This window comes from Neopsephotus bourkii, unplaced genomic scaffold (genome assembly GCF_033783945.1).
Source record: "Neopsephotus bourkii isolate Nb327-2 ecotype Australia unplaced genomic scaffold, CSIRO-AGI_Nbou_v1 NB_940, whole genome shotgun sequence".
NCBI classification, from domain to species: Eukaryota; Metazoa; Chordata; class Aves; order Psittaciformes; family Psittacidae; genus Neopsephotus; species Neopsephotus bourkii.
In genome coordinates, this window is record NW_026901434.1 from 1,808,885 (window position 1) to 1,833,532 (window position 24,648).

Below are 24,648 nucleotides of genomic sequence, written 5' to 3' on the forward strand. Positions count from 1 at the left end.
ATGCTACCCCCTTGACAGAGCAAACCTTCTTTTTTGTATGATAGTACTGGATTCTGAAATGAAACACAGTAGGTAGGAGGAAGTTGAAAAGACTTCAGAAGCTACCATCTGTCTTGGAACTAAAGGATTTTTCCCCCACTTTAAGTTTCAGTATTCTATGTTTTTCATGCGTTCAGTACATACTAAAGCCATTAAAAAGGTACCAGTGTCTTAGCATGAGGAATCACAAATAAGAGTAAAGTTGAGGTTGGAGTTGCTCTGGGCAATGTGAGGATTATTGCTTTTTCAGTTCTTATTTAAATGTTTCAAGTCCTTTTTTTTTTTTTTGATTCAGTTACGATTCCTGAGGACAGGAACTACCAAAATGTGATAATTATCTGATTCGTATTTTAGGAGCAGTGCAGATTTAAAATTTTTAATAAATTCTAAAAATTCTGACAGGATAATAGAATTGGCACTATGAAACTTTAGGTTCTGTCATAGGAGGTACATATGCATAGATCTTTATAGTTCTTTCAGAGCTAAATTTTCAGATGCCTTATCCTAGAATCAAGTCCTTATCATTTGGATTTGAAATTCAGTGTGTCATCACTGAAATATTTTAGCTTTAAAATATTTGTTGAGTTTATTCTTCCTTTCTTCATTGTTTGTTCTTCTCCTTATTGTAGATGGTCTAAACTTTAATTCACTTCACCTTTTTACACTTCAATGTTTCACAGACTTTACTACCAAAACCTTCCCACATAAACTCAATACAGTCTTTTCCTTTCAATGATGTTTTAATATATATTTTAATTAAGTTAAAATAGCATACACAGGTGCAGGTTCTGACTGTCAGGTGGAGAACCTGTAACTGAATTTTTAAATATTTAAAAGCAGTATACCACAAAGGCCTGAATAATTTCGTATATGTTTGGTAATTTATAAATGGCAAGTGGCAGGTTACTCCAGCACTTTGTAAAAGATACAGAGTTATAGTATTACGGAATTACAGGATGGCAGATGTTGGAAAGGACTTCCGGAGTTTCCTGAATTCACCCCCTTTTCCAAAACAGATCAGCGTGTTGAGTAGCAGGTACATAGGTACCAGGTTCTGGGTGTCTCCAAAAACAAACATTCCACAACCTGTGTGGAAACACTATTCCAGTGTTTCATAGATCTTTCTCCCACAAAAATAGTTTTATTACCTTTAACTGGGATGTCCTGACTGTCAGTCTGTGCCCATAACCTCTTCTGATTTCTCTGGATAGCACTGAGATATTTCTGGCTTCAGGTTCATTACTCTCTCCCATAATGTATTTATGCACATTTGTAAGATCCCCTTGAGCCTTCGCTTTTCGTGGCTGAATAGTCTGTTGAACATCAGGTGGACCATTCCTTTGATCATCTTTCTGGCTCTTTGCTGGGCTTGCTCCAGCATCTCCATATCTCTTTCTCTTATACTGGGCATCGCAGAATTGGAGACAACACTCTAGGTGTGTCCTCTCCAATGCTGAGTTAAAGAGGAAGGATAGCTTCCCTAGTAATCTGCTCACTGTGACCTTTCTAACAGGATGCTGCAGACATAGTTTGCTGCAAGGGGACCTGGCTGGCTTGTGTTCAGTTCCTGGTCTTCCATGTCTTTTTCTATAACACTGCTTTCCAAGCAGTTGTTTCCCAGCCTGTGCTTGCACATGGGACTGTTCATCCCCAGATGTAGGTCTTGGCATTACTCAGTGAACTGTTTTCATCATATTCGTTACCAGACTTCATTACTTTGCTTGCATTTTTAGTAGTAGTAGTTTCTGTATTGTTCTGAGTAATGGATAAAGTCTGATTTTCAGATTTTAATTCTTTCAGCCTCCCTGCTCTGTATTCTGTGAGTGACAAATCTTCCCAGTAGTTTGCTGTTCACAGAACAAATCATTTGAATGTCTTATTAATGTTTCAGTAAAACCTTTTGTTTATGCTTTGTTACAAAAATGTCTTGTGTTTTGAATTATTACAGGCATTGGCATTTTATGATCTTCATGCTGAACTCCACCTGTGTTGTTTAAATGTTTTTCTTTCCTTTTGCTTTTAGTATCTCTCTTATCTGAGAGATTTAATCTCCTAAATTTGGGGTTGGTTTTCTTTTGTTTGGTTGTTGTTTTTTTTTTTATTAATGGCTGTTTGAAAATCAACACATAACTCATATATGGTTCAATTGTTTTCACTGATGTAGTCACAGTTACCGCTATTAAAGATGAACTTCTAGAAAATTATTGAGAACTCAATGCCTTGAATTCCAGTGACAGTCTGTTCCTTTAGTATTCTTTGAAAACCCCAATACAAAAACTTTAGGTGGTTAAATTTTAATTGTCCCTGTTAATGAGTTGGAGGAAGGATGAACTAAGCAGGAGCAAAGCTTCTGAGTCATGAAAAAAGTTTAAAAGTACTTTAAACTAGGGAAAATGTTAGTGATCTTTTTTTTTTGGATTTTGCAGTGTTCTATTTCTGTGGCTGTAGGTTGGAAACAGATTGGATGTCAGACTGATTGTCAGCATTTGTGTTACTGGTTTTACATGTGGGTGGTTTCTGAAGTAAAGAATTTTGCATTTATTGTAAAAGCTAGTAAGGTAACTTTCCTATAGCTAGCTAGGAATTAGAATACATAAGATATAGTTAATGTATAGCAAGAATTTGGAAACTGTCTCTTTCAAAGAAAAGGGACTACTATGAAACTACTAAAAGTTGAGCTGACAAACTGAAAATACAATGTTTGGTGTGCATTGAAAGGATTTGATAAGTTTTCAGTACTTCAGACTTTCTCTTTCTGTTGCTTCTATCACAAAAAAAGACTAATTTCTGTGTGCTTAAATAAACATTTACTGAATTAATGTATGCACATTTTTACACCTGTATCTATAGCAGTGTAGTATTTTAGTCCATTATATACTGTATCTTACTGATCTACCCTGTCATCACACTTTAGAGTATTACTGAAAAATCTGAGTCCTGGCTCACTAGAACAAGTTAAGCACATTATTTACAATGTGACAAAAAATATAATAGAAATGGCTCTTTTACGTTACACAGTTAAGACCTCTGAGCAGTTCTGTAAATTCTGGTACCAGGAAAACAGTCCAGTGTTTCCAATATTATAATCTATGTGGTACAGATCCCTTGGCGTGCATTATTCGTTCCAGCCTTACTACCTCATTCGTCACCTGAAACCCCTTTCCTACAAGCAGAACAGAAACTTGTTAAATGCCTAGCCATCATATAAAGTCATACTAAGAGATGTGTGACAGGTACCAGTCACCACCATTCCTCTCTGCCTTAGTGCCAGAAACTCTTTTGATACCACACAGCAAAAGGGATGAATGACAAGTGTTCTGCGTTAACAATATAGAATTATTCTGATTAGTTCTCTATGTTGAATCTCTCCTGTTACTTGGTTATGTAAATCATACAGCATAATTTGGAGAGACATCAATTTGATGAATGGACCACTCAGTAGATAAAGAACTGGCTGGATGACCACATACAAAGAGTTGTGGTCAATGGCTCAATGTCCGGCTGGAGACCAGTTACGAGTGGTGTCCCTCAGGGATCAGTGTTGGGACCAGTCTTGTTTAGTATCTTCGTCGCTGACATGGACAGTGGGATTGAGGGCGCCCTCAGCAAGTTTGCCGATGACAACAAGCTGTGTGGTTCGGTTGATACGCTGGAGGGAAGGAATGCCATCCAGAGGGACCTTGACACGCTTGTGAGGTGGGCTGATGCCAACCTCGTGAAGTTTAACCATGCCAAGTGCAAGGTCCTGCACCTGGGTCGGAGCAATCCCAGGCACAGCTACAGGCTGGGCAGAGAAGAGATTCGGAGCAGCCCTGCACAGAAGGACTTGGGGGTGCTGGTCGATGAGAAAATGAACATGAGCCAGCTTCAGTGTGCGCTTGCAGCCCAGAAAGCCAACCGTATCCTGGGCTGTATCAAAAGGAGCGTGACCATCAGGTCGAAGGAGGTGATCCTGCCCCTTTACTCTGCTCTCGTGAGACCTCACTTGGAGTATTATGTGCAGTTCTGGTGTCCTCAACATAAAAAGGACATGGAACTGTTGGAACAAGTCCAGAGGAGGACCACGAGAATGATCAGGGGACTGGAGCACCTCCCAGATGAAAATCGGCTGAGAAAGTTGGGGCTGTTCAGCCTGGAAAAGGGAAGGCTGCATGGAGACCTCATAGCGGCCTTCCATTATCTGAAGGAGGCCTATAGGGATGCTGGGGATGGACCCTTCATTAGGGACTGTAGTGATAGGACAAGGGGTAATGGGTTAAAACGTAACCAGGGGAAGTTTAGATTGGATATAAGGAAGAAATTCTTTCCTGTTAGGGTGGTGAGGCACTGAAATAGGTTGTCCAGGGAGGCTGTGAATGCTTCATCCCTGGCAGTATTCAAGGCCAGGTTGGATGAGGCCTTGGGTGATATGGTTTAGAGCGAGGTGTCCCTGCCCATGGAAGGGGGGTTAGATCTTGATGATCTTGAGGTCCTTTCCAACCCTAACTATTCTATGATTCTATGATAATGTGCATTTGTTTACCTACAGATACACTTTTAAACCAGTGTGGCTTTGCAGATAGATGTTTATTTGGTTACAGATTTTTTTGTTTGCTTTGTTTATTTAAGTTCGAGAAGAAAATCAAGTCATAGTTAACTATGTAGGTTTATGCTGCATTAACACATGTGTCTTGGTTTGTTAAATTAGTACACAGATCAGTATGATATGAGGAATCCATGAGGTGGAGCTGCTTATTCTGTGATATTTTGAATGCTTGGTATGCCTAGCTACTCCAGAGCAAATTAAGAAAGGTTACTATGAGAAAGATTTGAGGGCTATACTGAGAATAGTTGCCAGAATGAAAGATCAAAAAATCAGGGAGAAATGGAAAATTTCAAGTAGTATAAAAATGTCTGTGGCTTGGTAGATGAAGTAATGTTTAACAGTAGCATTTTATGCTTAATGCTGAGGAAAAAAAAAATACTAAAAAACTCAGAAAGAGAGGCAGTGTCCTGGTTATGGCAAGAGGTAAGCATGGTGTAGCCTGCGTTTTAATCTGGTCAAAGAACAAATTTTGGTGATGATAAAAAAATACCCTTTTTAATTTTTTTTTTTTTTTACACCACTTAGAATAGTATAATTTATACAGTTTGTCTGGAAAAACAAGGGAATTAGTTGTTTATTTGTATGGTGAAAGTATATATGTATGTATTTATATGTATTATAAAGGAAGAGTGATGACAAAATCTTTTGAAAGACAGTATATGTCTTACCACATGAAATAACTCCTTTCTACTACTCACTATTCTATAGCTTGTTGTGTTCTACAGCATGGTTAATTCAGATAAGCATTAATGTTGTGTTCTAGAGCATGGTTAATTCAGATAAGCATTAAAGTTGTGTGGATATTTTTGTCTAACTAGTTTGAAACCAAGCTTTTCTACTGTTTTGTTTTGGTCTTGTTTTTGTTGATGATCCTGCAAGGAGAAGTTCTCTCAGGTATATCCAGTTCTGCATGAATTCAGATTGCTCGTCAGTTAATATATATTGAAATAAACCTACCATGCAGTATAAAGCTAGAGCAACAAAAACACAGTTGAATTTGAGAGAAATATAGAGACGGGAAAATATGAACTAATAAATCCTGCATTCAAACATCTAAATACTTAATTTTTCTATGTAAAGCTGTTCTGTCATTAAATACCTAAAATACATAGCATTTTGTATGCATAAAATACAAATATTCTGACAGCATCATTCTAAAGTTCATGCATGTTTTTAAAATTATTTAGTGTTCTCCTGTAGTTCTCAGTTTTATCCAAATGCCTTATTCAGTTACACCCAAAGCACATTACTGAACATTTTGTTTATCATTGTATAAGGCTTAATTCACTTGCAAGTTAGAACTGCACTGTTTCCAGTTGAGCTGCATTTCACACCTGTGTGGGGAAAGATAAAGACTGAGGTGGTTTTGTGTTTCAGTCTAAGACTTCTAGGGATGTTTTTTCTTCAAATGGGTTTGACAAAACAGTAGTAGGTTCTAGCACAAATTCTGCACACTGCATGCGCTTAATACTTAACTTTCCCTCATCAAGTTGATTACTGGATTACTGAATTAGCATATCCACTGCTCTGATGTATTGGTATCAGGGGAATTTGCTTCAAAGTTTTACTCACATAAGCAAAATCTGAGAATAACCCCCAAACTGGTAACAAATTTGTAATTTATGTGTAGAGGAGTCAGTTATCTTGCTTCAGAGAAACTTGCTTAGTTTGCCTGGGATAAAGAAATTGAAAGAATGAAGGAAGTTTTTCCTTAAAAATTTACTTTTGTTGACATGATAAATGCAAGAATTCAGTAGGTGGGACACTCAGATGATGCAGTAATGTGTGGGTAGGTACTGGCTTGTGAAGAATGCACCAGGTTTCCAATCAATTTTTGCCTTAGAATCATAGAATAGTTAGGGTTGAAAAGGAGCTTAAGATCATCTACTTCCAACCCCCCTGCCGTGCACAGGGACACATCACACTAAACCATGTCACCTAAGACTCCATCCTTGAACACTGCCAGCGATGGAGCATTTGTCACTTCTTTGGGCAACCTGTACCACTGTGTGGCGTACTCACAGTAAAGAACTTCTTTCTTATATCTATCCTAAACTTCCCTTGTTTAAGTTTAAACCCATTGCCCCTTGTGCTATCTCCAGCCCCTCTCCTGCATCCTTGTATGACCCCTTCAGATAGTGGAGGCGGCTCTGAGGTCTCTGCACAGCCTTCTCTTCTCCAGGGTGAACGTTTTTTTGGAGGTGATTACTCCCAGTAAACCTGGTCAAGGCCCTGCTTGCATAATGGAAATATTTTCTTCATAACTGCTTGTTTGAAATAGGATTTTTTTTTTTTCATAATTTCAGAGCTTATGACTAATTACTGGTTTTGGCATTGAAATTGCAAGGGCCCAGCATTTCAGTGGGAGAAGTAATTATCTTCATGTGTATTTTCTGCTGTGTTAAAACCTTGCTGTGCTTTAAGCTGGAAGCAAGAGGCAAAATTACATATTTAAATTAAACATACCACATCTTTGAGATAATTTGTAACTGGAGGTAACTGACAGATTTTACTTAGGATTTTCTTGCAGAATGATCAGAAACTGTCATTGACAAACCTGTTTCTCTCTAGTGAATGTCAATACAAGTACCAGTAGCACAGCGGTTCTGCCAGCAGAAGTTTCTATTATGTTATCACTTTTGAATGAGCTTGTAGTACTGCACGCACTTGAGTTACAGCCAAGTGACTGCCCATTTGTTGATCTCAGCTGGGCTAAAGTGGGTTTGCCTGTTACTTTATATCCCTTCAGGTACCTCCCTGAAAGGGAAAGGAACAAGTGTTAATTTTTTAATTCTTCTGTAATGAGTTGCTGAAAAACAAATTTTAGGCAAGCTGTAAATGATGGATTTTGCACTCCCTCCACCTCCTTCTGTCCCTCCAGATTCAGAGCAAATTAGGTAGCTTAAAAAAAATTTGACTTCTGTGTGCTATTGAGTTCATATTTTACTATTTTTTTCATTCACATAATCACTACCAAGAATTAGAAGGCCTAGCTTTTTGTAACATAATACATGAATCAATATTTCATGCCTTACTTTTAGAAAGAAATTACCATTTTATATTACAAAATTCACTTCCACAATGAAGGCAGCATAACTTGCTTCACACAGGCTACCATTTATAGTTTTTAGAGATTTGGCAGGGTTTTGTTTTGTCTTTTCCAATCTCATATGTATTAATATCAAATCACCAAACCAAACCTTAGCCCATGTAACTTGCTGCTGTACTGTTTAACTGAATGTAATTTCATACGCTTTGCAAGATTTTTTAAAGATTCTAACACTTCCCAATAAGAATCTGTTACTGAAAAATGGCCATTTGAGATTTCATATGCAAAATCAACTCACATTGTAAGCACTGACATGTCTTTTAGCTTGACTCTTTTATTACTTTTTTTATTTCAGTCTCTTTGCATGTCAGGGAAAAAAAATTGCTGTAGCATGTTATGAAATACTGTGCCACATGCACATAAAATATATCATAGTTGGCATATTTGTAATTTAGTTGTAAGTATGAAATTCCTATTAGGAATCTATATATCACATTAGGAAAACAGTATCCATCCTGTACTATATTATTTGGTAACATGACGGCTAGATTTGAAATGAAATCCAAAGGTCATCATATTGAGAATTACTTGATCACATTTTCCTTCCTGACACTGGCCTCATCTCTTTCTAGCCCTAACTACAAGTGTATGCATCGCAGCAGGTGTGGAAACCCTGTAAAATGTGTGATTTAATTTTTTAAACCTACAGGGAAAAAACTAATCTTCAGACTGGATAGCACCTTTTTTGTGGTGGTGGTGCTAAAATATTCAAGCATTTGATTATTTGGGATGAGTAAATTCATTGTCTGAAATGTATCTGTAAATTTTAATTTTCAGAGTGAATCTCTCAATTACTGAAATTAGCAAATTTACAATAACAATAAAGACAACTATAAATTACAATGGTCATCCCCGACAAAAGCCCAGTATTCCCTGCACAGTAAACTTGTGTGTTCAGTGCCTCCTGCTGGCACTGAACCTTTGTAGAGGACAGAAGTGTCTGATTTTATTGGAGCAGGGATGGGTGCTAGGCTAGAGAACAAGAAAGAATGAATGAAGACAACCAAAGGTTTCTTATTTTGTGATTCTGTCATACCAGTGGACATATTATGTTATTTTGACTCTACATGTTTTACATTAGCTGAGGGAGGGTCAAGGTGTGTGTGGGAAAGATATGAGTAACAAAAGAGCCAGGATGTATGAATTCACATTGCATAGATAAACTTCCTCGTAGTCTTGAGTATTTAGTTCACAACCTTAGTAATGTGTGTAATGTACTTTTGTCAGTATACTTTATAATGGAATGTGTCAGTATATAAAATCATTTAGGGGTGGGAATGCAAGGAAAATGAAAAAAAGTAAAACATTAAACTTTCTCCAGTGATTAGGACTAACCCTGTGTGTACAACACAAATATGTTGATCAAATATTTGGGTTTAGCTTGAATGAAATAAATGAGATTTAGAGCAAGCTCAGAATTGAGCAAAAACTTCTTTGTGTGTAATGTTTTTCAGTGACGGTAAATGCTATGGAGGACCTACTAACTCCAATCAGTTTTCCATGTAAAGTGTTAGCATTTGCAGTTTGCTTGTGATTTCAGGGGTGGGGCCTGGGTTTTCTTTATATTAATATGCCATTACAGAGGTTTATTGTTTTACCAGTCAGTAATACATAGCTAGCAATGATTTTTCTTAAGCATTCTTTAAAAGCATTTCTGTAGAAAACCTGATACTCATAAACAGTATTAAATGGGTGATGAATTACGCAGCATGGTTGTCTTGTTCCTTGACTAAGTCTGTTTTATGGCAGTTGAGTTATTTTGGCAAGATTTTGATAAATGAGATTGTTAAACTTTGCTTCTTTCAAATGTATTTCTTTCCATATTTCAGTATTGAAAATCATGTTGGCTTTTCAGCAATAGGCTCTGAAATATTTTAGTAAGAATGATTGGTAAATGAAAGAACACCTTAATTTTGTGTTGAGACAAATGTTTTGAGGAGTGGTGTTGTGGATCAGATGTAAATGATTGCCCAGTCCTGATATTGCCCCTTATGTTAGTAATATTTTATTGCAGAATTTAATAAAATGGTAATTTTTTTCATGTGTTTTAACATGAAAAGGATCAACGAATCCTTGAGAAAAATGGTCCTTCTAACACCTGCAGTGCTGCAGGTGTTTTGTGTTCAGAGAGCCCGGGCCTGTGTCCACTGAATGTTAAGAATTCTACCAGTTTCAGTTGGGCTCACAGTAAATGGAGGATGGAACAATAGTACAGATTTTATTACTATTTTTTTTTTAGTCTAGCTGCTGGTTTTAGTTAATCTTGCTTTTATTCTTCTGCTGGTTTTGATTTGTTTCGTTGTTGTTTTTTTTAAATCTGTGAGATCTTGAAGTTGCTGTATCTGGAGAGGACTAGTGAGTCCTTGCATCATATTTTGTTCTTAACTGTTCTGTGTTCCAGTGGAGTTCAAATATTTGATAGTTTACCTTTTTTTTTGGGATGTAAGATTCCTACACCCTAACAATGTTTCTTAGCAGAATTAGGGAGTGCAATTTTGGTACCAGTAAGAGCGACTTCTAGCAAAAATACAAGTTCCAATACTAAACCTACATCTGTTATACATATTATGGAGCTGATGCAGAAAGATATATGCTACATCTTAATAAGGATTGAGGTTGTCTCTGGAGAAGGGAGGTTACTATGTACACAGTAAAGTATGATATGTCTGTTAGAGTTCACTTTCAGTTAACTGGATGGCACTAAGCACTCGCAATTAGTTGTGAAACCCTTTGTGTGTAGGTCACTTGGTTTACTTGACTGAGACCTGATGTTAGAACCTGAGGACTGTTTAGTGGCCTGGATGAAATTCACGGCTGATCTCAATTGGTCTCCTGCAGCAGAGGTATCTTCATCACAATGGGCACCTGTGATTGTGGACTCTGGAAGAAGGCCAAAGGTTTGAACAGGCATTCAGAACCATCTATGCAGTCTTTCTGAGGGGCAGACCTTACAGGTCAGAGCTGATGCAAATACATGGAAGCAGTACAGCTTACATTGTGCTGCACTGAGTTACAAGGAAAAAGAGGTATGTTAGTAACTGATGTGACCAATTTGGCAATTTTAATTTAGTTAATTTTAGATTTTAACTTTATCTCTCTAATTAACACAGAAGATGTATACAGGATGGTGCTTTTTCTTTGATGTGTGCGCTTTGTGGATATAGTTATGTAACTTAAAGAAGTAGTGAGTTGCTTGTGAAGCCTTGGCTTTGTATTGCTTTGAAGGACCATTTCAAAAACATGCTTCTCTGTCCACCATCCTTTCATTTAAATACAGTAATTGCTAATTAATAAAGTTATCTGATGTATTCTGGCTTGTTTGAGCAGAAATTGAGCATGAGTTTTGAAGAAGATCACTAGTCTGTCTCCCAGTTATTTATATGGAAACATGTCTATGCTCTGCCAGAACCACAGAGAGGAAGGCAAATGCTTACTCATGCTAGCTTTAACTTAGCTGTCTGGCCAAGTAATAGTAATGTTACTGCTTCTTCTGTGCTCTTGGAATGCAGATATAGAGGCCTTCATAGCAGAGAGGTTTGGTTTGGTGGGTGATGCTAGGAAACAACAGGTTGGAGATTTAACTTAGGGCACAATGTCTTTTCCATGTATGTGAGCACTTAGATAGTATCCTGGTAAGCACTAGAAGTCATAAGGGAGTAGCTTGTAAGTTTTCATATTGGTTTTGAGAATGCATTTAGCAACGTATATCAAGGCACTTTAAAAATACATGTTATCTAACCTCACAGATAACATTCTCTAACTCTTCCAGAGCTTTTGAGTAGGTGAATTTCATCTACCATTCAGGTTTACAAAGAAGTATGTTCAAATAAAAGTTAGAATCCTAGAAGCATAGAATCAACTAGACTGAAAAGACCTTTAGGTAATAAAGTCCAATCAGACCTCATAGCAGCCTGCCAGTTATCTGAAGGGGGCCTACAAGGATACTTGGAGGGACTCTTCATTGAGGAATGTAGTGATAGGACAAGGGGTAATAGGTTCAAACTTAAACAGGGGAAGTTTAGGTTAGCTATAAGGAAGAAGTTCTTTACTTTGAGGGTGGTGAGGCACTGGAATGGGTTACCCAAGGAAGTTGTGAATGCTCCATCTCTGGTGGTGTTCAAGGCCAGGTTGGACAGAGTCTTGAGTGACAGGGCTTAGTGCGAGGTGCCCCTGCCCATGGCAGAGGGTTGGAACTAGATGATCTTAAGGCCCTTTCAACCCTAACTATTTTATTATTCTATTACCCCAGCACTGCCAAGTCCACCATTAAACTATATCATGAGGGCCTCATCTACAAGGTTTTTTGAACATTTCCAGGATGGTGATTCTACCACTGACCTGGGCATTCTGTTCCAAGACCTGATCGCCCTCTCAGTGAAGAGATTTTTCCTAATATCCAATCTAAACCTCCCCTGGCACAGCTTGAGGCAGTTTCCTCTTGTGCTATCACTTGTTACTTGGGAGAAGAGACTGACCTCCACCTCACTACAACCTCCTTTCAGGTAGCTGTAGACAGCAGTAAGATCCCCCTAAGCCTCCTTTTCTCCAGACTAAACAACTCCAGAATCCATTTTAAATCTTTTTCCTTTGTTGCTTTTTGTTGTTTGGGGTGGGTTTTTTGGTGGTTTTTGTTTCGTTTTTTTTGGCAGGGGGGGATTGTTGTTGGTTTTGGGTGGGTGTTTTTTGTTTTGGAGGGTGGTGTGTTCTGTTTGTTGTGTTTTTTTTGGGGGGGGGGTGGTATTATTCTATGTAGTACTAACGGAAAAAAAAACCAACATGCTGTATTGATACTATATTGAGATATGACAACCCAAGGCAGACCTTGTGCCCACTGTAGGAGAGGAACTGGTTTGAGACCATCTTAAAAATCTGGATGTGCACAAGTCCATGGGTCCTGATGAAATCCATCCGCGGGTCCTGAAGGAGCTGACGAACGAAGTTGCTAAGCCACTGTCCATCATATTTGAAAAATCATGGCAGTCACGTGAAGTTCCCAAGGACTGGACAAAAGGAAATATAACCCCCATTGTCAAGAAGGGGAAAATGGATGACCCGGGAAATTACAGACCAGTCAGTCTCACCTCTGTGCCTGGCAAAATCTTGGAGCAGATTCTCCTGGAAGGCATGCTAAGGCACATGAAAATCAACAAGGTGCTTGGTGACAGCCAGCATGGGTTCACTAAGGGGAAATCCTGCCTAACCAATTTGGTGGCTTGCTATGATGGGGCTACAGAACTGATGGCCAGGGGTAGAGCAGTTGATGTCATCTACCTGGACTTGTGTAAAGCGCTCGACACTGTCCCACACAACATCCTTGTCTCTAAATTGGAGAGACATCAACTTGATGGATGGACCACTCGGTGGATAAAGAGCTGGCTGGATGGCCGCACTCAAAGAGTTGTGGTCAACGGCTCAATGTCCAGCTGGAGACCAGTAACAACTGGTGTTCCTCAGGGACCAGTGTTGGGACCAGTCTTGTTTAGTATCTTCGTCGCTGACATGGACAGTGGGATTGAGGGCGCCCTCAGCAAGTTTGCCGATGACACCAAGTTGTGTGGTTCAGTTGATACGCTGGAGGGAAGGAATGCCATCCAGAGGGACCTTGACACGCTTGTGAGGTGGGCTGATGCCAACCAATACAAGTGCAAGGTCCTGCACCTGGGTTGGAGCAATCCCAGGCACAGCTACAGGTTGGACAGAGAAAAGATTCAGAGCAGCCCTGCACAGAAGGACTTGGGGGTGCTGGTCAATGAAAAAATGAACATGAGCCGGCTTCAGTGTGTGCTTGCAACCCAGAAAGCCAACCATATCCTGGGCTGCATCAAAAGGAGCGTGACCATCAGGTTGAAGGAGGCGATCCTTCCCCTTTACTCTGCTCTCGTGAGACCTCACTTGGAGTATTATGTGCAATTCTGGTGTCCTCAACATAAAAAGGACATGGAACTGTTGGAACAAGAACAGAGGAGGGCCACAAGGATCATCAGGGGACTGGAGCACCTCCCATATGAAGATAGGCTGAGAAAGTTGGGATGTTCAGCCTGGAGAAGAGAAGGCTGCGTGGAGACCTCATAGCAGCCTTCCAGTATCTGAAGGGGGCCTATAGGGATGCTGGTGAGGGACTCTTCATTAGGGACTGTAGTGATAGGACAAGGGGTAATGGGTTAAAACGTAACCAGGGGAAGTTTAGATTGGACATAGGAAGAAATTCTTTCCTGTTAGGGTGGTGAGGCACTGGAATAGGTTGTCCAGGGAGGTTGTGAATGCTCCATCCCTGGCAGTGTTCAAGGCCAGGTTGGACGAGGCCTTGGGTGATATGGTTTAGTGCAAGGTGTCCCTCTCCATGGCAGGGGGGTTAGATCTTGATGATCTTGAGGTCCTTTCCAACCCTAACTATTCTATGATTCTATTTACCTGACAGAAGAAATAGAGAAACACCCACAGTCTCCTAACTGTAGAATTAGTTTTCATAGGATTAATGGAATTCAAGAAAGAAAATGAGAAAGTATTATTTACGTGTATAAAAAACATTTCAGAGAGAATTTTGCCCTTTTTTTCTTCATCAAAGTACTCAAATATGAATGGGTTTGGAGAGCGAGTCGTCATTAGGGGCTGTAGCAATAGGACGAGGGGGAATGGGTTCAAACTTAAACAGGGAAAGTTGAGGTTAGACATAAGGAAGAATTTTTTTACTCTGAGGGTGGTGAAGCACTGGAACACGTTGCCCAAGGAAGTTGTGAATTCTCCATCCCTGGCAATGTTTAAGGTGAGGTTGCATGGATGGTGACATGGTTTAGTGTGTGGTGTCCCTGCCCATGGCAGTGCATTTGAAACTAGGTGATCTTTAGGTCATTTCCAACTCTATTTTGTGATCTGAGTGTCAAGTAAAAAGGAAAAATGTGAACTGATCAATCTGAGGTTTTGTTACTCCAGCCTTTTAAGACTGACATAAGCATAGTTAGAATGAACAAGCTTTAATGTATGTTTTCTTTATATTTATAAGGATATTTGTGTCTGTCAAGACTGGAAGACTCTTGGGAGTAAGAGAGAAGTTGCAGAATGTGCACGTACTGCTTGTTGCTTGTTATGCTTTTGGTCGTGCTTAAGAGCACATGTGAATACCTGTTTCTCTTAAGTGTGTCCAGTATTTCTAATACATTGAGTGTGATGTTTTGTATATTATGTTGTGCATGTGCAACAGTATGTTATGTTTTGAGCTGTCTTTTTGCAAAATGTTCATGATTCAAAGGACATAAAGGAGGTGAGGGTCCTATCCAAAGTGTATGAGTAGAGCATACAAGAGTCTTGTAGATATGTGAGATAGAGTATTGAGAGGAGTCTTAGAGAAAGTAAGGAGTGTGAGGTCATGCATGAGTGAACGTTCAACAGGAGTAAATTTTAATGCCAAGTCTTAATGGTCTGAATCCCAGGGGATGAGGAACTTGATGTAGAAGGCAAAAGAAGTGGTGATAGTGCCAAAAAGCAGCAGAGGAAAATTCAGTGTTACTACTGTAGAGTTCATTGAATAAAAGGTTATCAGAGAGGAAGGAATTGCAGATAGGAGAGGTGAAGGATGGCCACCATAACAAGAGAGTTGGTTAGTGTTGATGAAAGCAAACAACTTCTGGAGAGTGTCATAGAAGAATTTGCAGACTCTAGTTATTAGCTGAAGAAAAGGAAGACTCAGAGGTGTTGAATGTGACACGTTATCAATTGAAGATGGAAAGAATTAAAAAAAAAATTACCAATTAGAGAGAGTGAGGAGAGGAGGGAGCTGATGCTGGATTTACGAGCAGTCCTGATAGAGGTTACAGTAATGAAGCAATTGGAAAGGCAATGTAAAGTGGATGGGATCTCTGAAGGATTCAGGGGGTAAAATGGATAGAAAAAAACCAACTGCTTCTTTCAAAACCAGCAGATAGAATAAACTGGGCGGGGGGGGAAGAGTTACAGTATTACTTCATATATAAAATTGGGTTTTCTCACACAGAACTTCTGTCCCTATTTCAAGGCTTAATGAGCATGCCTGTATAGGCAGCTTTGTATCAATTCCGTATGCAGAGCTGTCTTTATGTTAAAGCATGTAATTCTGCAGGTGTTATAAAAAGCCAAAATTCTTTGGTTCAATAATAACCACCGCCAACCTTTCTCATAGATTCTGGCATAGGAGTGAAGTTGGGTCATGGCATCTGATGTCTTTCTAATGGAATGGTATTTTGGAGAATGTGTACTTTGCTGCTTTGGAAACTTTTTGTGGTACTTCAGTATAAACAGAATCTACTCAAATAAGAGTGAAACTCAAATCTACAAAACCCTCCATTTTAATTCTCCTGAGCTGCATCTTTATCTCTTTGGATGAAGCTGTGTACTGTGTATTTAACTAGAACCCTTCAGCCTTGACCATAACAATTTTAAGATATTTTAGTTGAATGTCAGATTGAAAGCCACAAGAAAGAATTTGAGATGAAGGCCTTCATTTTGGAGAGTTACTGAGCTAAATTTAAAACTTACTTAGTCCATCTTCTAGGGTAATGTCAAAATTATGAGAAATATTTTGAGGCTTACTGGTAGATGATAATTGAAGTCCTCAAGGGAGCTGTGGAGGTTTTGTTCATTGCACTGGAGGGATCACATAGAGGGAATGGGCAGGCTGTAATCTGTAAGCAAAAGACAGGGAAGTGGAGACTTACAGATTCAGCTGCAGTAATGGAGAATTTGCTGGTTTGATACATGAGTGTGTTAATATTTAGCTGATATACATTAAAGTATGCTGCTGCATTGTGGGGTAAGTCTGGTGGATTTAGATTCAAGCAGAATATATGAGAGAGATCGAGCTGTGGACAAAATAATAAAAGGAAGAAGTGGTTTCATTGTAGAAGGAAACTGCTTTGATATCCATTTAATTCCTACACAGAAAAAAAAAAACAAGCTTTGAATAAGAGTATAATTAATATATCATTTAATCTCCTTCTGAGATTTGGCATTCTTTTAATTTTTATAAGAGATAATTAATCTTTCACAAAACCCTAAAACTTCATCAAGATGTATTTGTGCTGTCATACTATGAATACTTACATTTGGTGGTAGTTTGGAGGTTTTTATTACTATCACATGAAAACAAGTTTAAAGTCATGTACTCCTGCTCATTTTGCACTCCAAGTTAAATTATTTCCTTGTGATTTCCTAACAACAGCAAAGTGTGAGATGTGGTGGCGCAAATCAAGAAGCAAGAAAAGTTGGGGCTTTTCTTGTGACTTTTGTCTATATAAAATAAGAAAACAATTGTGTACAAAACCAAACTTGGGTGGAAAATACGTAGTATGTCCTTACTATTCAGATGCTCTTTCTCCTCTCTGACCTTAACAGCCCCCTGCAGCAGAGGTAGGCTTCCTCACATTCTATAAAGCTGCAGACTTATTTTTCTGAGTAGCTTGTAGCCCTCCCATCCTACATACTGAAGCTTTCAGCTACTTAAGTTGGATGTGATTTTCTGTGACTAATACTCATTTTAATTTTTTTTAATTCTGATTTTTCTCCTTTATTTCTGAGTTAATTTTCTACAGGTTACAGTTACATCTTTTCATCTGGAATTTTTGAAAGAATATGATAGGGCAACACTGCAAATGACACACGGTTGTCTTCTTGTTAACATTACAATATTAAGAATATCCTAGATGATAATTGCTATAGCTGGACACTCCTGTCAAAGGAATTCTTTTGAGAAACAGGCTTGTACTAGTGTGACAGCTTTAAATAATCTCTGCATGTGTCTGTTTGATAATATTTGGTGTTATGCCAGCAGTGCATGGTAGGTGAGAGCACCCTCTGCTTCTGCGAATGCAAAGTTAAGCATCCATTCTACCTTCGTGCTAGGTGAGGTGGGAGTAAGGTTTCCAAAAGCTTTTGCCGCACTGGTTTCTTTCACTGTCTTGGTTCTGGCTGTTTCCCTGCTTCTTGAGTCTGTACTACAAAGGTAGAAGTTTAGATAAAGCTTTTTTTATTTTCTTTTATTTTGTTAATTGCACATAAACTTCCCTAAATCAGAGCTGCTGCACTCGCTGCTTCCTGCTCAGCTTGGTGCAGTCCTTCCTCAGTTCTGACAATAATGTTTGTGCTGTTGGGTGACAAGTGCTTTCTGAAAACTTTTGCTACTTCAGTCATCAGCCATACTATCTTTCCAGTTGTCTGTCAACTGAGTCGTTTGTGCCAATGGTAGCATAAGATGTACAATGGCAACACATAGATGGAAGCAAGCAAGGGTAATCCCGAAGTCATTTAAGGTGCTTTGGAACTTCATCCTGTGCCTTCAGTGCACTGTTGTGGCTAGGCATAATCATACGCTTCTGGGACACAAGTGTCCTGGTAAAATACTTTTTTCTGTCCTTTATCTGCAATGCAAATGGAGTAGCAGATTCGTTGACACCCGCAAAACTCGGGCACAGCTCGGTGTGTTTGAGCAGCAGTTTTAAGCGAGGGTTGACATAACCTGCGTTTCCACTAGATGGAGTTCCTGGTATAGCAGTACCGGCGGCGCCGGGACGGACAGCCCTCCGAGCGGAGCTGGGCTCGGGCTAAGCGGGGAAAGCGGGCTCGTCGGTTTGGCTGCTGACCATGCGTTCTACAGTGAAACATCACCCGTGAATCTGGAGAGTTTTCAAGACACACACGGGTATAAACTCATACAAAATCGAATCAGGATCGGATTGTTAGGCCTGTTTCTTTCCATCCTTTCCTCTCCCTTGTTCCCCCTGCATCTTGCTGTAAAAACATCTAGGTACTGTAGGCCAGGAAAATAAGATCTGGCAAGGAACATACATCTTCTGTTTGGAAGTGTCTCTAACATTTTAAGATAAGAACTTTTAATTTTCATTTATTTTGTTGTGTTACCCACCCGCACTCTGACCACACTGGTGGGAATAAGGGCTCTTGGTTTCTTACCTTGTAAAAAGTCTAGAGAGTTAATGCTGAGTGCTTATGAAATATGAATCAAGTGGTGCTGTGCTGAAGAGGTTAATTGTGCTACAGAGTCTTTGTAGACATTGGGTCTGAAATACTGGAGGAGTCAACGGACGTAACACAGTGCTTAATAGAAACAGAGAATTAGTGATTCTTACTTGCCTGAGGTAAGCATGAGCCTCTGGAATGTCTTGATCTTTTTGCAAAGACCTAGTACAGAAAGAAATCTTAACAGAAGCCTTAAATTAGAAATAGAGATTTTCATGGGCAGAAAATATCACTGGAAGGATGAGAGGTCACCCATTAATTGAAAAGAATAGAGAGAAACCCTTTTATTTATTCTTGTAGACAAAACGAAATACTTAAATATGTGATATTTAATGTTTACTTTTTTATTTAAAAAGTGATGTTTCCCTAGTTTACTTTAATGAATTGTAGCACACATGTAAAAAAACAGCATACTGTGTGGAATAATAGCAGAGATATTAATGGTTGCTAGCAATTTGTCAAAATATGTTAATGAAGTATTCTATTTTTAAGCTTGTAATATGTTGCTTTTCTTGGCTTGAAGTTCTGTGAGCTATTTTTCCATGTGGTGGTAGAAAAGGAGTGCTTGGAGAAAGGACTGCACTACTACTAGCTTCTGTACCACTTGCCTGAATTATTTTTATACCATATCAGCCATTTTATAAAGTAGAGAAGATACATACATTCTTTGTATGGATACTTTAATAGGTCGTTGTGCGGTTTTCTAAATGCTTGATGTCTGGAGTCATGCAATTTTTGTAATAGTGCCTGCTTTCTAAATGTGTAAATTTGCTAGTGTAGGGAACTAAAATAAGTTTGAAGTGTAGAATGGTGTGGGGTATTGCAGGTGATCTCTTTCAGATCTTTTTTGATGCAAAAGGTTTAAGTGATTAGGCAGTCTGCTGTGATAATTCTAGTGGTTAACTTTTGGGTTGAATGTTTGTAAATGTGAAATTTGAACTTAAGTCTTGAGAAGTAGAAGTTGACTATGACATCACAAATTGGATGATTTTGAATGAAACGTTATACTAAATGCATTGTAAATGATGAGTGTTTCTGTATTTGTATATTAGCTGTGGGAAATGCTGTTGGTGCTTTCTGCTTTTTTCAGAGGTTCTTTGGCTTCATGGTTTTATTTGCATATTCAAGACAGTTCAGCACTTAGCTGTTGGTATTTTTTAAATGGCAGTCTCACTGGATGTGGGAAGAGGGTGCATATCTGCAAGTTCTCTGCCTGCGCTGTATACCATGAAAATCCAAACAGGTTTGAAAAGGAAGTGTTGCTTCTCATGGTGATATAGTAGGCATTGCACATCAGGTGGATCTATTATTACTGTGGAAGAACTTTTTATTTCTCCATTTCTAATTGAACTCCCCCAGAGGATGGCTGGTGCTGTGTAGATCGGTAGCCTTCTTTTATTATGAACAAGGTTTGTGGTGCTGATTGATATGTAATTGATATCCGTAACTGAGTGTGGGACAACTGGGTTCAGTTACTGACTCAGCAGAGCAGCGCTGGGGTAACTGGAAGGTGTTCATATGCTGTAGCTAATGTGGGCTTTGCAGTTGCACACATTGAATTTTGTAGAATAAGGGGAAAATCAAGATGTTAATAATTTGCAGATGAGTTATTGACAGGTTATATGCTGTTCTGTGAAATTGCATAGTAGTTACAACGGTACTGTCAGTGTGTGTGAGGATAGAAGGTCAGATTGTGTATGGTCATTCATGGATCTTTGGCAGACTTGTGGTACTTACTGTATATATAGACATAACTTAGAATGTGGTTATGATTAATGGGTTGGGTTTGTTAGGAGAGTGCCTATAGACAAGGAAATGGCTTTAAAGAAGAGACATTGATTTTATTCTTACAAAAATAAAACACATTTTGTTACCTTTTTTTCTTTTTCAATATAATGACAAGTTTTCTTTGGAAGGGATGAAAACTGGCAATGACTTTGCCCTGCATCTCTTGGAGTAGCATATATGAAGCTCAGGAGTTCTCCTTTTTTAGGGCTCATACACTACTGAATTACACGTTTATCTGTTGTTTCTCTGTATAGAGATGATTTGGAGAGTTAAAACATCAATGTTCTAGTTTTAATAATATGAATATACATTTGTAACAAAATAATAGTATTTTGGGTCATATTTTTCTTGGAAACGTGTGAATATTAAGGATAAAGGACCAATGAGAAATTTACAATTAAAATTAGCTCCATTTACACTACCTAAATTCTCTTGAAGTAATTGTTCAATACACTGCTTTTAAGAATTTAATCTGTTTTATGGATGTCCTTTTAGCCATAAAATAGTGCAACAGACAGAAGAAACTTTGCTTGACCATCACCATGTTCCAAAACTTCACTTTGGGAAATTAGATTTATGTAGTTCAAATGGTTTGGCTGGAATCATGTTGCCTTTGGATCTGACATAATGTGGAACGAGTTGGTTGTTTGCCTCCTTACATAACATATTTGTTTTTCATTAAACATTTTGATAAGGTCTGATTAAAGTACCATGTATTATTTATGGTATTTCGTATGAAAATGAGCTGAAGAGAAAATTCTATCAGTTTAGGTCATTTGCAGAGTAACAGCCTCTCTGTGCTAGGGAAAAAAAAAGAAAAAAGAATGAAGAAAAGCATGACATACTCCTGTCAGAACAGGAGACTGCTGAAGGCAGAGAGAAAGAATGAAAAAAGGAGAAAGGGCAGAGAGAGGCTGTGATTCTCCTCCTCCTCTTTCTTTTGCTCTGTGGTGTGTGTGGGCTTTATGTTGGTGGTTTGTTTTCTGGTTTTGGGGTTGTTTGGGGGGGTGTTTGGGGTTTTTTTTCTGATACAGAACAGCACAGATCACTTTATCTAGGCTGATCTAGTAGATCAGTCCGTGATAAACTGGAAAAGCGTGGGTGCTTCTTAAGTTTACAATCCCTGTATTGTAAGTTTGTGCATGAATGTTTTGGTGTTGATTGCTGAGTTGTAAATACATTGGGTTTGTTGTATTGACTGCTTTTGAAAAGAAACTTGTGTAATAACTGATTCTGCTGGAAAATTGTCGGTTTTGCATGAAGAAGACTTAGTGGATCTAAATCAGTCTCTGAAGCTTGTGTGGGTGCAGGTATGTGTGTGCACATGTACAATGAAAAGGAATATTTTTTAATATAGCGCCTCAGTTGCAGTGACATGTTTTGTATCTGTTTCCAATGAAGGGGGGGGGACTATTATTTGTTTTTAAAGGGTAGATCCTAATATGAAACCAGTTACGCTGTTGATGAAGTGAGCTTCTCTTGCATGTGAGTTATTTATTTGTTGTTGTTAACATTAAACTGTTGATCTAAGGTGTGGGTTTTTGTGGGAGTCAGGTATCCTAAGAAATGGGTAATCTTAACATTTTCTGCAGTCTTTTTTAAAGGAACCCCTTCAAAAGCTGAGGTGATGCTTTGAGGTTTGACCTTTCCTGAAGAATTAATATTTAATTGATTTGTCAAATTGTAATTAAAAATAGGGTTCTGTTATACCCAAGTTGTGTCTAAGGAGTCAAAAAAAAAAAAAACAAAACCCACAAAAACCTGTAATATAGAACCTCAAGGACAAACTGTAATATAAATTATTTGATTTGCAGGTCACATCCTACTTTATTACATAAAGACTAACTAGATCTACTAATGAATAATTATTACTCCATAAAATAAAGGGGGGGAAAGAAAAAGCCTGCAAGAGTGGAATACTAATTTGAGGTATCCCTCTCAAAGTAAAAAGTAAACATTAAATTCTGAAAATTGAAACTGTAATTTTTTCATGTAACCTGATAGGGCAGCTCTTTAGAATAGATTGACTGGCTGTCAAATACATTTGAAATTTCAGATGAGATGGGGTTTAGACTAATTTTAAGATCCAGTCTTTATCCAAGCCTGCTTCTCTCCCTCAAGTAAAGTAGATAGAATATGCCACAGAATTTTGTTTTATTCCTAGTGTTTCTGCTGCGGTGGTTATACAGATATTTCACAGTTCCGCTGTAATGCTTTTATAGGCTTCTCTGGGAAACTAGTTGGTGAATGAAACATAGATACAAAATTAATGTGTATTTGAAAAAACTCATTTACTGACAGCATTGCATATTTGCTAGAAGCCTCTTGACTAGCCAAGATACTTTCACTTCCCCGCTTTGTGCTTCATACTTTTGTGCTTAGAAGGGAAAAGCCCATTTTATGTCAGGTGTGAGTACTGGGGGGGGGGGGGGGGAAGTGTGTGTGTGAGTGTGTATGTGTGCGTGCAGAATCATAACAGGCATTCAGTCCCAGCTGGGCAATGACACTAATTGCCCAGATCTCATGGATGCCTGTGATGCAGCACGCTCACTTTCTCTCCTTCCCTATCCTCTCCAGGGATTTTTAAAATGCAGTATTTGAATTTTGGTGAGTGGTAAAGACCCTGCCCTAGGACCCATTTGACAAATGAGAAGCTGTGCAGCATCAGCACCAGCCGACTGAGCCTCACTGAGTCAATCTCTCTCTCTCTCTCTACTAGTCAGCAGCTACTGTTGTGAGACAAGCTTCAGCTCTCTGTCATTGAGGAAGTTCCATTTGCTCATCAATAGGCTGCAGGCTGTGTCTTTTTTTTTTTTTTTTTTTTTTTCCACTCTGTTAAAAAATCGTAGTTTAAATCTACCAAGTTGCCTTAGCTGATGAATCTAGGGATCTAGCGCTGGGGAGAAAAAGGCATTCAAGAAATACTGTTTCTTACTTAAATAATCAAAAGGGAAAAAGCGTAGTGACAAGACAGGGCAAACGTGCTTGCATGCAAGCCCCCTCACTTGTTCTACGTAGGCTTCAGAGCAACACCATGCAGCATCCCCTTACGGGTGCAACCTGTGTGGCACTGCCGAATGTGGGCATGTGTCCCCAGCTCTCCTGTGCCTTGACTTTTATGTACTTACAGCAGGTAAGTTTGCCTAACTTTTTATTTTCCTATAGTGCCTGCTTTGTCAGCATCGCTTGGGGGATTTGTAATCTTTGAGATATATATTCTGTGAATAGGCTGTATAAATGTCTCCCACTGTGTGGAGTGACTGTTGTGCCTGCACTTAAGAATGGTGAGAGTGAGTAGAAAATGTTTTAACAGAGCATAAACCCCTTTGCATATCTTTTTTTTTTTTTTTAATGACTCTATTGATGCTGCTTATAGATATTTAACACAGTACTTTGACTGCATTTCTCATGGATACTGTTGCAGAGTTTCAGCTATAAAGGACTGCTCTTTATTCACTTGCAGGCATAAATTATACTTCTAATGTAAATGTGCCCAATGGCAATTTTGTTTAAGCCTTCTTTGAAGCCAGGAATTTTAAGTCTGTGTGGAACATGCTGCTGATTAAAATCAAGCTTATTTTTAGTTCACCAAAGAAAAAGGAAAAAAAAATTGATAAAGCTGTATCTGCAGAAATAATACTTCTACCACTGAAGTATATTGGAATGGGTTTAAAAAATGGTCTGATATCAAGGAAAATAATACCAATTTCTAGTCCATTTTTAAGATTTTTTTTTTAATTCATTTTTTATAATTTTTGCCTCAGGGCTTCGGGGGTTTTTCCTACATATTTCCACCCCTCTCCTTCTCCAATTGGTTATTATATGCTACCCTCTCTCTGTTATAACATGAAATAAATAACTGGATAATAACACATTCTTTTTTAAACTAGTATTTTGGAATCGTGGTTGTATTCTACTACTCTATTTTATAGCTGAGTCAACCATTATAGAGAGTCATCTAGTAAGTATGTAGAGGAAAGACAGAAATATGTTATAATGCAAAAAAGATTAATCCTGTTTATTGTTACTTTCTGCTGAAACTTCAGAGAAAAAGATTCTTGTGCCTACTGTAATAAATAGGGGCATTTCTTCCAACTTCCACTACAATAGTTTATATGCATATTGA

At 38.5% G+C, this 24,648-nt stretch overlaps 1 protein-coding gene across 36 annotated transcripts in view; it reads left to right on the top strand.

Moving 5' to 3' along the window:
- The window catches only part of RBFOX1 (RNA binding fox-1 homolog 1), a 1,299,775-nt gene that overhangs the window by 1,002,044 nt on the left and 273,083 nt on the right, over positions 1 to 24,648 (top strand). Inside the window, exon 1 of one of the 36 annotated variants that reach the window (XM_061358273.1) lies at positions 23,363 to 23,655. The exons of 31 other annotated variants lie outside the window; for them this stretch is intronic. In XM_061358273.1, coding sequence (XP_061214257.1) covers positions 23,512 to 23,655 — 144 coding nt within the window. In that variant the 5' untranslated portion in view covers positions 23,363 to 23,511. Of the gene's footprint in view, positions 1 to 23,362; positions 23,656 to 24,648 lie in introns of those variants that run through there. 4 more of the 36 variants (XM_061358262.1, XM_061358271.1, XM_061358259.1 and 1 more) reach the window with 4 other exon arrangements.